The sequence below is a fragment of the Cibotium barometz genome, chromosome 30, assembly GCF_041138505.1.
Source record: "Cibotium barometz isolate CiBa-2024 chromosome 30, ASM4113850v1, whole genome shotgun sequence".
Lineage (NCBI taxonomy): Eukaryota > Viridiplantae > Streptophyta > Polypodiopsida > Cyatheales > Cibotiaceae > Cibotium > Cibotium barometz.
In genome coordinates this window covers 13336377-13355825 of record NC_141075.1, presented here as the reverse complement: position 1 = coordinate 13355825, position 19449 = coordinate 13336377, and the positions used below count along the sequence as shown (strand labels likewise).

The 19449-nt window shown below is 38.5% G+C and overlaps 2 protein-coding genes across 2 annotated transcripts; both read left to right on the top strand.

The window, feature by feature from the left end:
• The first annotated feature begins 5477 nt into the window (after positions 1 to 5477).
• On the top strand, positions 5478 to 11797 carry LOC147621183 (DNA repair protein RAD5A-like). The gene is made up of 21 exons (XM_086823909.1): positions 5478 to 5722; positions 6104 to 6829; positions 6925 to 7058; positions 7138 to 7270; positions 7412 to 7465; positions 7545 to 7679; positions 7798 to 7949; positions 8068 to 8152; positions 8262 to 8480; positions 8569 to 8712; positions 8859 to 9005; positions 9093 to 9160; positions 9330 to 9452; positions 9550 to 9649; positions 9737 to 9849; positions 9945 to 10217; positions 10386 to 10586; positions 10694 to 10787; positions 10879 to 10950; positions 11163 to 11261; positions 11362 to 11797. Exons 2-21 carry the CDS (start codon positions 6104 to 6106, stop codon positions 11482 to 11484), a joined length of 3195 nt encoding a protein of 1064 aa, XP_086680035.1. The 5' UTR covers positions 5478 to 5722; the 3' UTR covers positions 11485 to 11797.
• Positions 11798 to 17743: 5946 nt separating this feature from the next.
• Positions 17744 to 18803, top strand: LOC147621182 (DNA repair protein RAD5A-like). The gene is made up of 4 exons (XM_086823751.1): positions 17744 to 17750; positions 17973 to 17980; positions 18043 to 18141; positions 18242 to 18803. Exons 1-4 carry the CDS (start codon positions 17744 to 17746, stop codon positions 18362 to 18364), a joined length of 237 nt encoding a protein of 78 aa, XP_086679877.1. The 3' UTR covers positions 18365 to 18803.
• Positions 18804 to 19449: the final 646 nt, after the last annotated feature.

The following is a 19449-nucleotide window of genomic DNA, read 5'->3' as shown; positions in this document are numbered from 1 at the left end:
GCACTTTATTTCTTATGAAGTGCTCTTTGTTCTCTTTCTTTCTTATGAAGTGCTTTCTAACTGTTGCGCTTATAAACAGTCCTAGAAAGCATCTTCTTCCAGATCAAGTTTTATCTGTTATTTTGTGTATGCTTTTTAGCCAAAACTTTTAGTGCATAGAACAAGCAATGCATTCATAGAATGCCAAAATTGTCTCAGTCCATAATAAAGTTCCTTACAAAACTACACACTTTGCTATTAGAATCAAGAACAATGAATTGTGGTGGGTGCTCCATATATATCTCCTCTCAAGGTTTGATATACATGCCACCCAACACATTTTTTGACCTATCCTAAAATATAGCCAAAGTTTGCGACCCTCCCTCTCTTTCAAACCCCTTCCTCTTTATCTCTCTCCTCTTTTCAAATTCTCATTTCGTAAATTTTTTTATAGATAATATATATACTCCCTTTGAAAAGCCATATTTTTGGTGATCATCTAGTCCCAAGACCCTTTATTGATCACATTTTAGGCAATCACCGTACGTAGTAAGAGTGGGAAACTTAGCCAAAATTCTCAATAATATTATCGTGATTTTTTTTATAGCCTTTTCTTTCCAAATTTAGTAAAATAAAAAGCATCACACCCTTCTATGCTCCTAGAGTCAATTTAGATGTGGGAGAAGAAGTCTCTAGATATTAGACTCGGCAAGATCTTTGGTAAGTACTAGTTGTGCTTTGTACTTCACCAAATTACTATAGATTATATTGCCGAAAGATTCTATGAACACTTTAAATTTAAATAATGAATTGTTTAGCGGATTTGAAAGAGTAGAGATTTAATAGAGATCCAATTAGACATATCGTAGGAAACTTGAGCTTAGCTACCAAGGCCTCCCCCCTCCCTCTCACACCCTAAGTTGTATTACTTGTATTCGATAATTTGTTTTATTCATGAATAAGAAAGTTGATCCTAACTGCCAAGCCCTCCCCTCTCTTTCCCTTCCTTATTTAGATCAAGTTTTTTCTCTCATTTTGTGAATGATTTTTAACCATAGTTTTCAGTATACATGAACATGAGCAATGCCTTACCAAGATGACCCAATACCTTATTGAGAAGTAGAAGCTAGCATTGAAAGTAAGGTAGATATACTAGTCTTTACTGGTATGTTTCAAATTAAAATGGTAAATACAATAGATTACTTACCAGTGTAGAGTTCAAAGTTTTGAATGTTTGAAAGTATGGAGTGTAGGTTTTCTTTGGCAAAGGGGGATTGTAGGTGTCTGAGCGTATGGTGCCATAAGTGTGTATTAAAGAGAGGTTGTCACTAATGCCTCCACATCTTAAGGACTCCTATGTTCATGTTTTATTATGATAAAAGGTTTTGTATATTGATATGAAAAGAATGTGACCATATAGCTTAAAAACACTCAGAACATTTTCAGACGTGGAAAAAAGTTTTTAGCATAAGAATTGCTATCTATGCTCACAATAATATCAATTGAAGGTACATTGTCACTACCCTTGTGGGATGCGTATGAGCCCATAGAATTGGAATTAGGAATGATGAATTGTGGTGGGTGCTCCATGTATATCTCCTCCTCAAGGTTTTAGATAAGGAACATGGATTTAGTAGTTATACTACATGCAATCCTATCCAAGATTGTGATCAACTTGGATATAGAAGTTGAGATTCAAATGAGCAAGATCATTGGTAACTAGTCATACTTTGTACTTCACTAAATTACCATAAGATTTGTATGGTGGAATGATTCTATGAGTTTTTGAAATTTAAAAAATAGATTGTTCGAGTCAATAACTTACCTTATTCTTTGCCAAAGCAATTGTCATTTGGTACTTTGCCATAGAGTCGCATATGTAACTCCTCGATGTGTGTGCACTAGCTCATTCGTGCATCCTCACTCCGTTGTCACACTAGAATGCTTCCATGGCTATGGGGTTGAAGGAAGCTCGTCCATGCTTCCTCACTTTGTTGTCACACTAGAATGCTTCCATTGCTATGGGGCTGAAGGAAGAGCTCTCTTTGCCTAGATGGAGGCAAGAAGAGAAGAGCCTTTATAATGGTTCTCTCTCACAGAGGTGGAGGCTAATGAGAGAGAGAGAAGCCTATACTCAAACCTATTCAAGCATGCAAGAACCCAACAAAATACAAGCAAGAAAGAGTAGAGAAGAAGGAGACCTCAATATTTTATTACAAGGGAACATGTATTGCTTAACGTCAAAATTGACTTACAAATGATTAGTGTTTGCATTTGGTTGGTCATAACTTTAACATAGTCCCATGCCACTAGTTATATCCTTAAGTATGTATATACACGAGGTTTATCACTTCCCCATTTGACATCAAGCTTAGGGTAAGGCTTCTTTATAAAGTCCAGCATAGTAGCCATTGATATGGTAGTGATGTGTGGACATAGGCTAATAATGGGCCGGGTCACCTTTTTTCCTCTTTAGGAGGTTTTTCCCCCCCCAGTGTCAAGAACGTTTTGGGTACATTTCGAGGCTCATTCACATGCTATAATTTTTTTACAGGCATCCTGGGGGAGTGCCAGTTTGAATTGTTTTTGTTTAATTTTACGTATCCTTTATAGCAAAAGCAGCATTTGGTGTGAAGATAAGGCTACCGTCATCTTTGACATTGCATCTTCGAGCTCATCTTCAATAGCTTTAACAACATCATCAACACATTGTCATCATTTTTTGCATTCCTTCTAAGTATCATTTCCACATTGCACTCTACAATTTTTCGTACACTTTATAGGTTTTCTTCATCTCATCAATGATCTATTGGCAGCAACCACATCGATTACATTCATTAGTGGGCATTGGAAAGTAGCTCTAGGTAGTTGGGACATTTACATTATGTGTCAGAGGTTAGTAATTTGTAGGGCTGAAATGGCAGTAGTGATGTATTTGGGATGCTTTCCGTTTATAAGCTTTATGGGACCAACTAATTGTTATGATCCTATATGATGTGCCATGTTTTGGTTGCCAAAGGGCTTTAGAATGTACCTTATCTCACTAGCATAGCACCACAATACATGTACTTTGGATGGTGATGTAATGGCATCATCTGCCTCCGCTCATTTGCGTGTTTTTGGTTATCTTGCTTATGATCTTATGCATGAGCAACAATGCAATAAGCTAGATGATAAGGTGGTACAGCTCAGAAAGCAAAGGGTATAGACTCTACCATCCGGCTACAAAGCGGATTTTGGTGGTGAGTAGAGATGTTATCTTTGTTCAGAACTCACTTCAGTCCATGCTTTTATGTAAAAAACAGCAAAATATGTGCTCATAGGACATCTGATACACTCCTACCTTTGTACAATGCTAGGCCACCATATGTGGAGCAAATGAATGGTCAAAAAGGTGTTGCGAATCAGCCCATATTGACTAAAAATCAGCTCGAATTTAAGCCCACAAATCAGCCTATTTTGATGAGGCAATTGTAGATGATAATGTAGTGGATGAGGAAAGAGAAACCATACAGGCATCCAAGAGTATGTAAAAATGGCTGATGTAGACATTGCTGGGATAGCAAATTAGTTAGTCCTTTACCTAGTAGGACATGTAAGGTTCTCATCATGTATCTTATTCTTTTGTGGATTATGCTCTCATTGCCAGTATGTGCAATGAAGAGGAATCTATTTCCTTTGAGGAGGAAGCACATCAAAATGATCATTGGATGCAAGACATGCAGGATGAGTACGACTCAATTCTCAAAAATGACACTTGGTATTTAACAGATTTGCTTTATCATAAAAGGCCATTGGTACGAAGTGGGTTTATAAGATTAAGTGTAAAGCTGATGGTAGCGTTGAAATACAAGGCTTATTTCAAAGGGTTATGCTCAAGAGAAGGGCATAGATTATGATGAGACCTTTGCACCCATGTCTCGTATGACTACAGTCAGGTGTATTATTGTATTAGCAATGCATCATGGTTTAAATGTACATCAGTTGGATATCAAGACTTCCTTCTTAAATGGTGACTTGCATGAGGAGATTTATGTATCTTAACCTCATAGTTTTTTGAGAAGAGGCAATAATCTAAAGTATGCAGGTTAAAAAAGCTTTATATGGCCTTAAACGAGGCTCCTAAAGCATGGTATGAGAAGATAAACACATACTTGGTTGTAAATAGTTTTTGCAATAGTCCACCTAAGAGTACCCTCTATGTAAAGAGGAGTATTGTTTTTTTATCATCATTTTATATGTTGATGACATCCTACTCAGGTCCTAAGGAGAAGATTTCAACCTTCAAGGTTAAATTACATGTGTTATTTTAGATGACAAATTCGGGCTCGTTGCATCATTATTTATGCAACACGACGATGGTATTATGATGTTACAATCAAAGTACACATAGAGAGTGCTTACATGGTTTGGTCTTGAAGAGCATGATGTTTTGACCCCACATTTGGTGTTCTTCTTGCTATACAAACATCAATATTTTGTGGCCTCTTTGTCTAGCCTTCAATCTAAAGTGGCCACAAAATATTAAATCTAAGTGGCGTTACTATGTGATATGAAATAGTTAATTTTTAGTCAAGGGCCTAACTTGTATGCACATTGTATAGTATTATGCATTGTAAAAAAAACTACCCTTTAGTATAATTTTCATGGCGCAAATTGAAAAAAACTGGTTGTAAATTTTCTTAGCCTTGAATTTAAAGATTCTACTTCTGACAGTTTAGTTGTAAAACCGGTTAACCTATGTATTTTTTCAATAAAAGCTAGTTGAGCTTGAAGGTTATCCTTTTTCTCAATGTTTAGAAAACAAGTTTATTTCTGGCACTGTTACTATTATCGTTATTACACAACTCAAACACATATTAAACAAGCAAAGAGAATGCTCCAAAACAATTTTGAAGCAAGTGCTTACACCATAAGTACCGTTTCACGTGATATACATCTTACAACTATCCTCTACTTTCATTATTAAAAGTGCTTTAATACACTCCTTTAAGCTCATAGTTTTATGGGGAGACTTATGCCACCACCCCACCATACCTTTTGTTCTCAATATGATTAAATTTACCATCGAGTAATGTTAGTTAACATGTTCATGTTCAAGGAGTCTCTGAGAGAATTCTTATGAATTCAATGGTCAGAGGCATCTACCTTAGTCCTCGAAAGGCGCACTTTTGATAGCATGTTTGCTATTACTGTGTTGATGAGAAATTGCTATCAGTTTCTCTTGCTGTACTCCTATCTTATTTCATTATGTCACTCTAAAAAACTAATCCTTTGTGGTGTAGTCAAGCTCTGAGGAAGGTTAGCAAGGTGTCAAAAATTGACATAGACATATTGGCTAAGGAACCACAAGCAGAGAGGTGCCCAAGTATTAACATTTTTTTTAAAATTGGACTAAAAATTGCAACATTTTTTTAAAAAATTGGACTAGAAATTGTAGGAAATTGCGTATTTTACATCCGTATAACGCGCACACACCACCGCCGGCTCAAGGGACCATTTTTGGATAGGGAGATTTTTTTTTTTTGGGGGACATTCCTTCGAACTGGGCGCTAAAATATTTCATACAATTTGTCTTCCCGCCACCGCCCACATCAATGTCTCAGTATTATCCTGTAATAATGTAATTTGCAAACAGAAGCATAATTACCTGTACTTGCATCTTGTGAGCTAGCCATAGCTGGTCCTGTGGCAAGCCTCAGCGCTGTTTTTCTTGCATTGCAATCAACGAAACATAAAGAAGGTTAGCATTGTAGAAATTCATAGAGGTCCCTTTTCGGGTTTCTCTGCTCCGATCAGGGTGTGGGTTATCGTTCATATCTTGCCTGGATTCCGGTTAGGGTTTTGTTCTGTTTGGATTAGGGTTTTGTCCTGTTTGGATTCGGATTTGGTGAGGTTTGTTCCCCTGGCTGCCAATGTTAGAATGAGGGTTTCATTGCTTTTTTAAAATTTGGATCAGGTTTTGTTGCTCTGTGGTTTAGCTTTTTATTCTGGTAAAGTTAGGGAACTTAATTTGCTAATTCGATTATGGGTTGAATTAGTTTTCTGCTGTTTGGATTAGGGTCTATTAATCTTCAAATTCGAAAATTTGAGTTCTGGTTCTGCATTTGATTGCCATTCACAGATGGCACAGAAAGTTGGAGATGAGAATGTGGAATTGATGAGAGGAGTGTTGGGCTCAGGTCCTTCTGATATGGACCTAGTTCGTGCCCTTCACCTTGCAAAGAATGATGTTACCCTCGCCTTCAACATCCTGTTTGACACCCTTGGCTACAAAGGCACTGAAATCAATGTGAAGCGGACTACGGCTGGCTCTGGGGCGCGTGTTTCTACAACAGGCATGCAGGACACTGCACCATGCGTGCAACTTCCAGCTGCCAACTTGCAGGTCTCATGCACATCAGATGTGCTCCCATATCAAAGCCATCTAGAAGCACCAAATCATACCCAGGACAGTGGATTGAACCCAAAAGATGACCTTGTTAATGTGCCTCACATTCCAGATAGGGTAGAGGAAGCCTGCAAATGGACACGGAGGACAAAAATGAGCTCTTCTAACGTCAGCCAAGTTGCAAAGAACGATTCACATGAGTATGAACCAATGGATTCCGATGCTGATTATCACTATGATTCTGAGTTGGGGCACTTCAGATGGATGTTTGTAGGTGAAGCTGAAGTTTTGGGCTACTCCACATGCAAAGGCTCAAAACTGAAGGCAGGAGATGTAGTCTCATTCTCATTTCCTAAACAACATGATTACAGCAGGGCAACTCCACGCTATTGGGGGCGTGGAAAGGGTGCTGCTGCAGCTCAACAGATAGTCAGGTTCAGTACCAGAGAAGCAGGAGATGTATGCATCTTCACATCTTTGTACAACCATGTGCACAGCAAATTTTTATTGATTCAGACATGTTTATAACTGATACTTTTCTCAATGCTTTGCAGATTGGCCGGCTCCCTGCGGACTGGGCAAAGTGCTTGGTTCCTTTGACTTCAGGTGGGAAAATAAAGCCTGTAGGCACTTGTAGAGCGGCACCAGAAGTCCTAACCTGTATGGACACCGTAGTTTTGAACATTCGGTGAGTAACTCTCATATTAGACTTTTGTGACGCATGGTTTGTTTGAGATCTCTGAGTCACCGATGCATTTCCATGGCAGCTTGTATGCTTCCACTGCCCTATTTAAAAAGTACACTGGACATCCCTCTAGTTTGCCCACTTTAATGTCTGATCAAACTATCCATCCATTACCATCACTGTTCCGTTTGCTCGGCAAGGAACCCTTCAAAAAGGTATGCATTAATTCCGAAGTGGGGCACATGTCTTGGCTTCATTGCTTATGTGTTCTCTTGTCTGGCACTGCAGTTGTGATTTCATCACCTTGTCGTCCTGTCAATTCACAGTTTGGATCTTATTACCTCTTCTGGTAACAGGCAGAATTTACTCCAGAGGATCTGTACAGCAGGAAACGGTCTCTGGATTCCATGGTATGTCAAATGGTTTTGCTTCGTGGAAATTCATGTTGTTGCTTTTAACTTATTGGAATATGTTAACTGGACTGAGTAGGATGCAATGCTTCCTGCGGAGAAGCGAAGGAAACTTATCTCAAATGGGAATGAAGCATGTGATCAGGCAGAAGAGGCTCTGTCAGATTCTGATATCAACCGCTTGGTTGGAACTACAGACAGCCATGAGTTACAGGTATATATGAGAGAGAGAGAGAGAGAGAGAGAGAGAGAGAGAGAGAGAGAGAGAGAGAGAGAGAGAGAGAGAGAGAGAGAGAGAGAGGGATAGAGCACTCAAAAGTCTGAAATGGCAGGAGATGGAATCTCCCTGCAACTTGCGGTGTGAACTGAGGCCATACCAAAAGCAAGCTCTGTACTGGATGTCCAAAATGGAGTCTGGACTTTCAAACGAGGAGGCATCGAAAACTCTGCATCCATGCTGGGATGCATTTCATCTTGCCGACGAGTAGGCCTCATCACTAGCACACAAAAAAACATAAGCATGAAGTTCTCCTGCAGAGTGTGTGTTCTTCTCTTTGATAGCGACGACGGGTGATGTCCGGTTTTTGGGTTTTGGCGTGCAGGCGAGCTAGTGCAGTTTACTTGAATGTGTTTTCAGGGGAGGCTACCATGGATTTCCCAAGTGCTTTGCAACTGGCCAGGGGAGGGGTGAGCTTGCCTTCTTTTGCATTTTACTACCCAAATGGGATATGATTTTTGTGCTGATGTGTTGATGTTTTTTCTTATGCTATATTCTGACAAGTTCCTCAATGTGAAGATCTTGGCAGATGCAATGGGTTTGGGGAAAACAGTCATGACAATTGCTTTGCTACTTTCCAATCTGGGCAGAGGAGCTGGGTCTGGAAATATAATAGTGGAAAAAAAAGAAGGAAAGAGTTCACAATACAAGGGCCATTCTGGCAAATCCACCAATCCTTGTAAAATAGGAGGGGGCACACTGATAGTGTGTCCTATGACTCTGTTAGGGCAGTGGAAGGTAAACATATGCAGTCTTCAATTTCTGAAGGGTTCTATGCTTTGGTGCTGGGTGTATGATTTTTAAAGGGTTACATCACTGATTGCAGACTGAAATAGAGACTCACAGCAAACAAGGAGCAGTGTCGGTGTACGCCCACTATGGCACAGGCCGGACCAAAGACATCAATGTTCTACTTAACTATGATGTAGTGATAACTACATATGGTGTTTTGGCCTCAGATTACCAGAGTGTAAGCGTTGTGCTCTCCCTCTCTCTCTCCCCACACACACCTTTTTTTTGTGTCTGTGTTCATTAGTTTATGAATGTATATTTGGATGAGATGTAGATGAATGTGACTACATATGGTTGGCTCAAAGCTTCTCTTGTTTATCTCAGAGTGATGGGTCTCTCCAGTCAATTCAGTGGTTTAGAGTGGTGCTTGATGAAGCACATACTATCAAGGCAAGCAAGTGCCAGTCTGCCCAAGCTGCTTTCAATCTTTCTGCAGACACTCGATGGTGCCTTACGGGAACACCAATTCAGGTCCGCAGAGTACCTTTTATGAGAGAACATATTTTTCAATCTTTTCTGTAAAGAAGTTTTCAAACACACTGCTTTATGTTTCTTCAGAATAAGCTGGAGGATGCATTTAGTCTGCTACGTTTTCTTCGGGTGGAGCCATGGTGCAATTGGGGTTGGTGAGGATGTTTCTTAATCTGTGCTGCAATCTTATGACTGTTGACAGTGTTAGTGCTTGAAAGTAAATGTGGTCTTGTTCTCAATAGTAACAGACCTCAGTAGGTATTGCAAAGTATGCAACATTTTGCATCCTTACGTGATCTAAGTCCTTTGTGGGAATACTAACAGGTGGCACAAGCTGGTTCAAAAGCCATTTGAAGATGGTGATCAGCGTGGCTTGATGTTGTTAAAGGCCATTTTGAGGCCATTGATGTTGCGAAGAACCAAAGATACAACTGATAAAGACGGAAGGTAATGTAAAGGGCTTCAAAACACTGTATCACACAAACATTATGCAAACAAAGTCAAAAGTACCACTTCACCTGACCATGCTGTTCTTGTTTTGAAGGCCAATATTGGTGCTCCCTCCGAGTGTATCTGAGGTAGTTGAATGTGAATTTTCAGAGACTGAACGTGATTTTTATGATGCTTTGTACAAGAAATCCAAGGTAAGTGTGTTGTGCTGCTCAAGAACAGAATTGAGTGCAGGTTGTTTCAGGTCTATCTAATGGTACTTTTGCGATGCTTCATTTCAGATCAAGTTTGATCAGTTCGTTGAGCAGGGTAAAGTCTTGCATAACTATGCCTCGATTCTAGAGCTACTTTTGAGGATGAGGCAATGTTGTGACCACCCATTTCTTGTTCTCAGGTGAATCTTTTGCTAAGCAGTTAATGCTACTATGAAAACCAGATTAATTTTGTAATTGATAACAACTAACTCCATGCTGAGTGATTTTGTGACAGTCGTGGTGATACTGGTGAGTTCTCAGACCTTGACAAATTGGCCAGACGGTTTCTTGATGGTACTACTGGAGAGGATGGGAAAGGTGCTGCATTGTCGAAAGCCTATGTCCAAGAAGTGGTTGATGATCTTCGCAAGGGCAACAAAGCCGAGTGCCCTATCTGCCTTGAAGCAGTCGAAGATGCAGTACTGACTCCATGTGCTCACTGCATGTGTCGAGAGTGTCTCTTAGCGAGTTGGAGCTCTGGTACAAGTGGCTTGTGTCCAATTTGCAGGTAAACTTTACTCAGATTTCTTGTAAATTTGAGTGCCTTGCAGAGAATGACAGTTGCATAGTGTTAATGAGATGGATAATCACCTTAAAAATCCAATGGTCCTCAATGCATCTTCCTACATCCAATGGTGGCCACCATTAAATCTACTGTAAAATCATGTGTGTGCAGGCAGTCAATGACAAGGCAACAAATTTTGACAGCCCCAACAGAGAGCCGATTTCGTGTTGATGTTGAAAAGAACTGGACTGAGTCCTCCAAAGTTGCAGCCCTAATGCGGGAGCTGGATGCTCTAAGAAAAACAGGTGCCAAGAGTATAGTGTTTAGCCAGTGGACTTCATTTTTGGATCTTCTTCAGATACCCTTAAACAGGTAAATTAAGCTCCCAGCTCTTCTTCATAATTTAAGATTTTACTATTCTGCCATCGTTACAGAATTCAAATGAGTTTTGACCCTTTCATGTGCCATTGCTTATGCAGACAGAAGTTTGAATATGTTCGATTGGACGGGACACTTAGTCAAGCACAAAGGGAGAAGGTCATCAAAGACTTTAGCAGTAACCCTAAGATACTGGTAACTGTCAAGAGCAGTATCACCACTAACTACTGTTATATTTTGCAACCAGCTAGCATGACAGTATCACTAATCCAAGATGTCATTGCAGGTGATGCTTATCTCATTAAAAGCCGGAGGTGTGGGTATAAATCTGACGGCGGCGTCGAATGCTTTCCTCCTGGTACAAGCCAGATTTTGTGTATCAGAAAGTTTGTGTATTAGAACTCATGCAATGCCTTAGCATAGCATTAAGTTCCATGGTATCAGAATTGTGCATGTAAAATCTTGTGTCACAACAGTACGCTTTTTTACAGGAAGTCTGGTACTAGCATTAGGTTTTATTATTGTTAAGAGTGTTAACTTAACCGTGAAGATGGTGTTTTTGTGGTGAAGGATCCTTGGTGGAACCCTGCAGTGGAAGAGCAGGCCATCATGAGAATCCATAGAATTGGGCAGACCAAGAAAGTGTCCATCAAGAGATTCATAACCAAGGTGCCCTAACAGATAGAGATAAACGTCTCGAATGTTCAGTTCAAGCGTCTGTATGTTAGTGAGGTATGGTACTGTATACTAACAATGGGCTTTTGTGTAGAATTCTGTGGAGGAGAGGATGCAGCAGGTCCAGGCCAGAAAGCAGCGCATGATAGCGGGAGCTCTCACAGATCAAGAGATTAGATCAGCCAGAATAGAAGAGCTTAAGATGCTGTTTCGATAATAGATAGAAGACCCAACAAATAGACACTGAACCCTAATCTCTGCAGGAGCAGAGTTGGAGTTTTTCTTCTGAGCGGTCTCAGAAACCCTATCTTGCGAGGAGCAGAGCGGGCACCAAAAAGAACAATGGGATTGGAAACCCTAATTTTTGGTGGGTTCAGATACCCCAATGTTTGGTGGAAACTGGTGGAGCACAACATCTCAATTTCTGTTGGGAAGCAGACGATTCTGCAAGAAACGATTGGATGTTTTAGGGTTTCGGGTCTGCAAGATTGTTGCTTGTTCTGGGTTTGGCAAGGAGGGACGCATAGCCACTACTGTGACAAGCAAGGGCAATCAGCATAATTTATATAATTCTACCTTAACACCCACACACACTCTCCCTCTCTCTTCATATTTGGTCTCTTGGGGATTGTTCCTACTATGACTTAAAAAAGACCTTAAAAAGGGCTGCTTCTTAATCTTCTTCTTCTCTCTCTCTCTCTCCCTCCCCCCCTCTCTCTCTCTCTCTCACTCAAACACACTCTTAAACCTCCTCCACCCCATGACTCCCAACTTCCTATTTTTCTTACAAAATACCCGATTAATGATCTCGAAAATGAATCCCCTTGATTCTCCTTGTAATACATCAAGGAGCCGTTGGTTCTTGGTCTAAGTTGACAATGTTTATACATTATCCACAGTTGATGCTCATCCACAATTGAATATTTTTTGATGTCTGCCATGAGGTTACAAATTGCCTTTCTTATAAGGTGAATTTGTGCATGTTCTTGGATTCATCTAGGTGTTTATATATTTATGTTGCCTTCCCCTCAAAGGACGTTAACTATGCTTGTTAATAAATACAACTTGGCCATCATCACTTTTTCAAGGATACTGATTTTGTAAAGTTGAAGTGAACTTGTTTTCACCACTTTAGTTGTGGAATCATCTTCTTAATGTAACAACATGAATGTGATTAAGTCACCTCTCCCATTATTGTTGATCCAAGCATAGTATCCTATGCTAGTGGAAAAAAGTTATATTGAATTTTTCTTTTCATTGAAATACACCTTGGTCATGACTTTAATGTATTAGTTTTTTTCCTTGGTCATATGTTGGAATTTTAAAAAAGTATCATGTAGAGGCTTTTATCATGCAATAACTTGTGCGCCTGTGGTATTCTATATTCAATAACTTTTGCGTATTGTTTTTTCCTCTATTACAATGGGCATTACAAACATGCTCGATATGTCTTGTTGTTTGGACATAATGAGACTAGCTTGAGGTTGGATAATTTGTTATAAGTTGGGACTTTTGCTTATGGCTTTTTTCCTCTCTATTATAGTGGGCATTACCAACATGCCTGTTATGTCTTGTTTGGACATAACAAGACTAGCTTGAGGTTGGATAATTCGTTATTGTGTGAATTGGATCATTGGAGGGATTACAAGTACTTGCATTGCTTCATGAATGTTATGCCTTGTGTTTAGACATAATGCATGAGTTTGGGACTCTTGCTTATGGCTTTTTTCTCTCTCTATTACAATGGGCATTACCAACACACTTGTTATGTCTTGTTGTTTGGACATAACAAGACTAGCTTGAGGTTGGATAGTTCGCTATAGTGTGAATTGGATCATTGGTTCATTACAAGCACTTGCATTGTTTCATGAATGTTATGTCTTTGTGTTTGGACAATTCACTTAGTGTGAATTGGATTAAAAGTTATAAAGCTTGGTTTGTGAGTTATTAATGTGAGTTCCTCTACGGGACTTAGATCTTGGGAGAGAGGACTCTGAAGGGCCTAACCACCCACACATCAATACAATCATAAGGATTGGAGATGCCTGGTATGCATTGACAATGAGGATTGGTGCGGAGGAGGGGAGGTTGTGTCATCTCTAGCTTTGGAGATAGCTCCATTGTTTTTTAATTTGGCTAAATCTTAAAAAAAGGCTATAATCTTTTTAATAAAGGGAATCACTTCTCTTGTTACATAGAGTTATTGCTTAAAAAATAATCAATACAGAGACCTAGGGAGTGGACGATTTCCAAACGTTATTGTTGTGGGAGGTCGAGATGAACCTAATAAAGTAAATGCAAAGTATTAAACACAAAGCATAAAATAGTTCCGACACAATGGTGAGCCCACGTTTTCTCTTGGTGTATTTAAATATATTACTTGAAATAACTTGTGGGGCTCAAAATAGTGTCCTTACAAATGTAGACTTAAAAAAAAAATAGTTTGCTTTATTAGACTTGTAAGCTAATCTACTAAAAAATAGATGTAAACCTAAGACCATATAAATGTGTACATCTCTTGTAAATATGCATAAGGAAGCTTTCACATGTCTCAATATATATATGTATATCATCAATACATATGGATGATGCCCAAAATGAAAAAATGGTGCGTGTTATCACAAAATCAAATAATATTTGTTGACACTCAAAATTGCTTTATCTCAAAATCTTCTTGACCACCACCAGCTCGTCTCCATTATCCAATCTAAGGATCTGCATTTACATCAATTATGCTAATCAAATAACAAATAAATTAATTTAAAATATAAATAAATATATGAAACTCATAATATCAAGATGATGCAACCACCAATACTTCCACACGTGTACGGATTCACCGATGTACGCATAAAGTAAGTTATGATCGCAAAGGTGTCCCAATCTAAACACGTCTAGTAGAATTCATAAATAATGGAAAACGTGAAAATATAAATATTCCATGAATTAACTCCTCCTCAGAACTATTATGGCTTTTTAAGCGTATGTATACACACTTTATCAAAAAATAAAAATTAGCCTTAAAGAATAGAGGCTTTTTTTTGGAGGGCCAGGGTCACAACTTTTGGCTATAGATTCTAAGAGGGGTTCTCTAAAAAACCATTGAAGATTGGTTGTTCTCTTGGTTTACATTGACGTGTTGGTGACCATGGATTATAGGTACTTGGATAACCTCATCGACATGCTTTTGTGTGTTTGGATCTTGGGCAAACAAACATATCTTGCTTTGTGGTGTTTCATTTGGTATTAGAGCTTTAGTCTCCTATGTGGAGTGTGAAGCTTAATTCCAATGGTGTTGATTGACTAGTTTGTTGAAAATTGTGTGCAAATTTGGTTCTTTGGGTGTGGTTTCATGCATGTTGCTTGCATGGAAAACCCAAGGGAATGAACATTTATCGCCTTGTTAATAATTGAGAGATTTACTTTGTCTTTTGTGTAGTTAAAAAGAGGAAATTCCTTGAAGGTTTATTTAAGCCTTAAGGAGGACAAAACAATTAATTTAATTATTATATGTTATGGAAGGAGATATAGCAATGGTTTTTAACCTTTCAATGGTTTGAAGGCTTTGTGTAAGTGGAGTGAAGGCTTTATTAACACTTACTGCCGTTATTAAAAGTTATAAAGCATGGGTTGTGAGTTATTAATGTGAGTTCCTCTACGGGACTTAGATCTTGGGAGAGAGGACTTTGAAGGGCCTAACCACCGACACATCAATACAATCATAAGGATTGGAGATGCCTGGTATGCATTGGCAATGCGGATTGGTGCGGAGGAGGGGAGGTTGTGTCATCTCTAGCTTTGGAGATAGCTCCATTGTTTTTTAATTTGGCTAAATCTTAAAAAAAAGGCTATAATCTTTTTAATAAAGGGAATCACTTCTCTTGTTACATAGAGTTATTGCTTAAAAAATAATCAATACAGAGACCTAGGGAGTGGACGATTTCCAAACGTTATTGTTGTGGGAGGTCGAGATGAACCTAATAAAGTAATTGCAAAGTATTAAACACAAAGCATAAAATAGTTCCCACACAATGGTGAGCCCACGTTTTCTCTTGGTGTATTTAAATATATTACTTGAAATAACTTGTGGGGCTCAAAATAGTGTCCTTACAAATGTAGACTTAAAAAAAAATAGTTTGCTTTATTAGACTTGTAAGCTAATCTACTAAAAAATAGATGTAAACCTAAGACCATATAAATGTGTACATCTCTTGTAAATATGCATAAGGAAGCTTTCACATGTCTCAATATATATATGTATATCATCAATACATATGGATGATGCCCAAAATGAAAAAATGGTGCGTGTTATCACAAAATCAAATAATATTTGTTGACACTCAAAATTGCTTTATCTCAAAATCTTCTTGACCACCACCAGCTCGTCTCCATTATCCAATCTAAGGATCTGCATTTACATCAATTATGCTAATCAAATAACAAATAAATTAATTTAAAATATAAATAAATATATGAAACTCATAATATCAAGATGATGCAACCACCAATACTTCCACATGTGTACGGATTCACCGATGTATGCATAAAGTAAGTTATGATTGCAAAGGTGTCCCAATCTAAACACGTCTAGTAGAATTAATAAATAATGGGAAACGTGAAAATATAAATATTCCATGAATTAACTCCTCCTTAGAACTATTATGGCTTTTTAAGCGTATGTATACACACTTTATTAAAAAATAAAAATTAGCCTTAAAGAATAGAGGCTTTTTTTTTGGAGGGCGAGGGTCACAACTTTTGGCTATAGATTCTAGGAGGGGTTCTCTAAAAAACCATTGGATCATAGCTTCTCATCTTGTTCGGTTTTGAAGTTTATAATTGGTTGTTCTCTTGGTTTACATTGACGTGTTGGTGACCATGGATTATAGGTACTTGGATAACCTCATGGACATGCTTCTGTGTGTTTGGATCTTGGGCAAACAAGCATATCTTGCTTTGTGGTGCTTCATTTTGGTATTAGAGCTTTAGTCTCCTATGTGGAGTGTGAAGCTTAATTCCAATGGTGTTGATTGACTAGTTTGTTGAAAATTGTGTGCAAATTTGGTTCTTTGGGTGTAGTTTCATGCATGTTGCTTGCATGGAAAACCCAAGGGAATGAACATTTATCGCCTTGTTAATAATTGAGAGATTTACTTTGTCTTTTGTGTAGTTAAAAAGAGGAAATTCCTTGAAAGTTTATTTAAGCCTTAAGGAGGACAAAACAATTAATTTAATTATTATATGTTATGGAAGGAGATATAGCAATGGTTTTTAACCTTTCAATGGTTTGAAGGCTTTGTGTTAGTGGAGTGAAGGCTTTATTAACCCTTACTGCCGTTATTAAAAGGTTTGTAAACGTTATCTTCTGTTGAAAAAATTAAGACATTGGTTTCTGGTGGGATTTGGTGAAGGAAGTATGGGGGAGATGGTAGTATTGTTTGGGTGTGGCGCCTAATTACAATTGAGGATAGCCATTTACTTTGGCTATCCTCAATTGGACACCATCACTTTTCCAACTATGTTGATTTTGTAAAGTTGGAGTGACACTTGATTTCACCACTTTAGTAGTTAGAATCATCTTCTTAACGTGACAACATGAATGTGATGACATAAGCTCTCCCATTAATGTTGATCCAAGCACAATATCCTATGCTTGTGGGAAAAAGTTGTTATATTGAGATTTTCTTTTCATTGATATACACCTTGGTCATGACTTTAATGCATGAGTTTTTTTCCTTGGTCATATGTTGGAATTTTAAAAAGTATCATGTAAAGGCTTTTATCATGCAATAACTTGTGTGCTTGTGGTATTCTATATTTAATAACTTTTGCTTATGGTTTTTTCCTCTCTATTACAATGGGCATTACAAACATGCTCGTTATGTCTTGTTGTTTTTGGACATAATGAGACTAGCTTGAGGTTGGATAATTTGTTATAAGTTGGGACTTTTGCTTATGGCTTTTTTCCTCTCTATTATAGTGGGCATTACCAACATGCCTGTTATGTCTTGTTTGGACATAACAAGACTAGCTTGAGGTTGGATAATTCGTTATTGTGTGAATTGGATCATTGGAGGGATTACAAGTACTTGCATTGCTTCATGAATGTTATGCCTTGTGTTTAGACATAATGCATGAGTTTGGGACTCTTGCTTATGGCTTTTTTCTCTCTCTCTTACAATGGGCATTACCTACACTTGTTATGTCTTGTTGTTTGGACATAACAAGACTAGCTTGAGGTTGGATAGTTCGCTATAGTGTGAATTGGATCATTGGTTCATTACAAGCACTTGCATTGTTTCATGAATGTTATGTCTTTGTGTTTGGACAATTCACTTAGTGTGAATTGGATTAAAAGTTATAAAGCTTGGTTTGTGAGTTATTAATGTGAGTTCCTCTACGGGACTTAGATCTTGGGAGAGAGGACTATGAAGGGCCTAACCACCCACACATCAATACAATCATAAGGATTGGAGATGCCTGGTATGCATTGACAATGCGGATTGGTGCGGAGGAGGGGAGGTTGTGTCATCTCTAGCTTTGGAGATAGCTCCATTGTTTTTTAATTTGGCTAAATCTTAAAAAAAAAGCTATAATCTTAAAAAAAGCCAGATTTTGTGTATTAGAACTCATGCAATGCCTTAGCATAGCATTAAGTTCCATGGTATCAGAATTGTGCATGTAAAATCTTGTGCTTTTTTACAGGAAGTCTGGTACTAGCATTAGGTTTTATTATTGTTAAGAGTGTTGTGAAGATGGTGTTTTTGTCGTGAAGGATCCTTGGTGGAACCCTGCAGTGGAAGAGCAGGCCATCATGAGAATCCATAGAATTGGGCAGACCAAGAAAGTGTCCATCAAGAGATTCATAACCAAGGTGCCCTAACAGATAGAGATAAACGTCTCGAATGTTCAGTTCAAGCGTCTGTATGTTAGTGAGGTATGGTACTGTATACTAACAATGGGCTTTTGTGTAGAATTCTGTGGAGGAGAGGATGCAGCACGTCCAGGCCAGAAAGCAGCGCATGATAGCGGGAGCTCTCACAGATCAAGAGATTAGATCAGCCAGAATAGAAGAGCTTAAGATGCTGTTTCGATAATAGATAGAAGACCCAACAAATAGACACTGAACCCTAATCTCTGCAGGAGCAGAGTTGGAGTTTTTCTTCTGAGCGGTCTCAGAAACCCTATCTTGCGAGGAGCAGAGCGGGCACCAAAAAGAACAGTGGGATTGGAAACCCTAATTTTTGGTGGGTTCAGATACCCCAATGTTTGGTGGAAACTGGTGGAGCACAACATCTCAATTTCTGTTGGGAAGCAGACGATTCTGCAAGAAACGATTGGATGTTTTAGGGTTTCGGGTCTGCAAGATTGTTGCTTGTTCTGGGTTTGGCAAGGAGGGACGCATAGCCACTGCTGCAGATGATGACAGTCTCTTCAAACTTTCATACTCTAATTGTGTATCATTGCAATTTGTAAACACTTTTCTTATTGAAATTGTGACAAGCAAGGGCAATCAGCATAATTTATATAATTCTACCTTAACAACCACACACACTCTCCCTCTCTCTTCATATTTGGTCTCTTGGGGATTGTTCCTACTATGACTTTAAAAAAGACCTTTAAAAGGGCTGCTTCTTAATCTTCTTCTTAATCTTCTTCTTAATATACACCTTGGTCATGACTTTAATGCATTAGTTTTTTTCCTTGGTCATATGTTGGAATTTTAAAAAAGTATCATGTAGAGGCTTTTATCATGCAATAACTTGTGCGATTGTGGTATTCTATATTCAATAACTTTTGCTTATGGTTTTTTCCTCTCTATTACAATGGGCATTACAAACATGCTCGTTATGTCTTGTTTGGACATAATCAGACTAGCTTGAGGTTGGATAGTTCGCTATAGTGTGAATTGGATCATTACAAGCACTTGCATTGTTTCATGAATGTTATGTCTTTGTGTTTGGACAATTCACTTAGTGTGAATTGGATTAAAAGTTATAAAGCTTGGGTTGTGAGTTATTAATGTGAGTTCCTCTACGGGACTTAGATCTTGGGAGAGAGGACTCTGAAGGGCCTAGCCACCCAGGCATCAATACAATCATAAGGATTGGAGATGCCTGGTATGCATTGACAATGCGGATTGGTGCAGAGGAGGGGAGGTTGTGTTATCTCTAGCTTTGGA

Excerpts from the sequence above, each read along its gene's own strand:
- LOC147621183 (XM_086823909.1), top strand. The coding sequence starts at position 6,104 with ATGGCACAGAAAGTTGGAGATGAGAATGTGGAATTGATGAGAGGAGTG. Across the intron at positions 10,218-10,385 it reads GGCTTGTGTCCAATTTGCAG|GCAGTCAATGACAAGGCAAC; the intron begins GTAAACTTTACT and ends ATGTGTGTGCAG. Across the intron at positions 10,587-10,693 it reads CTTCAGATACCCTTAAACAG|ACAGAAGTTTGAATATGTTC; the intron begins GTAAATTAAGCT and ends TTGCTTATGCAG.
- LOC147621182 (XM_086823751.1), top strand. Across the intron at positions 18,142-18,241 it reads TCAAGAGATTCATAACCAAG|AATTCTGTGGAGGAGAGGAT; the intron begins GTGCCCTAACAG and ends GCTTTTGTGTAG.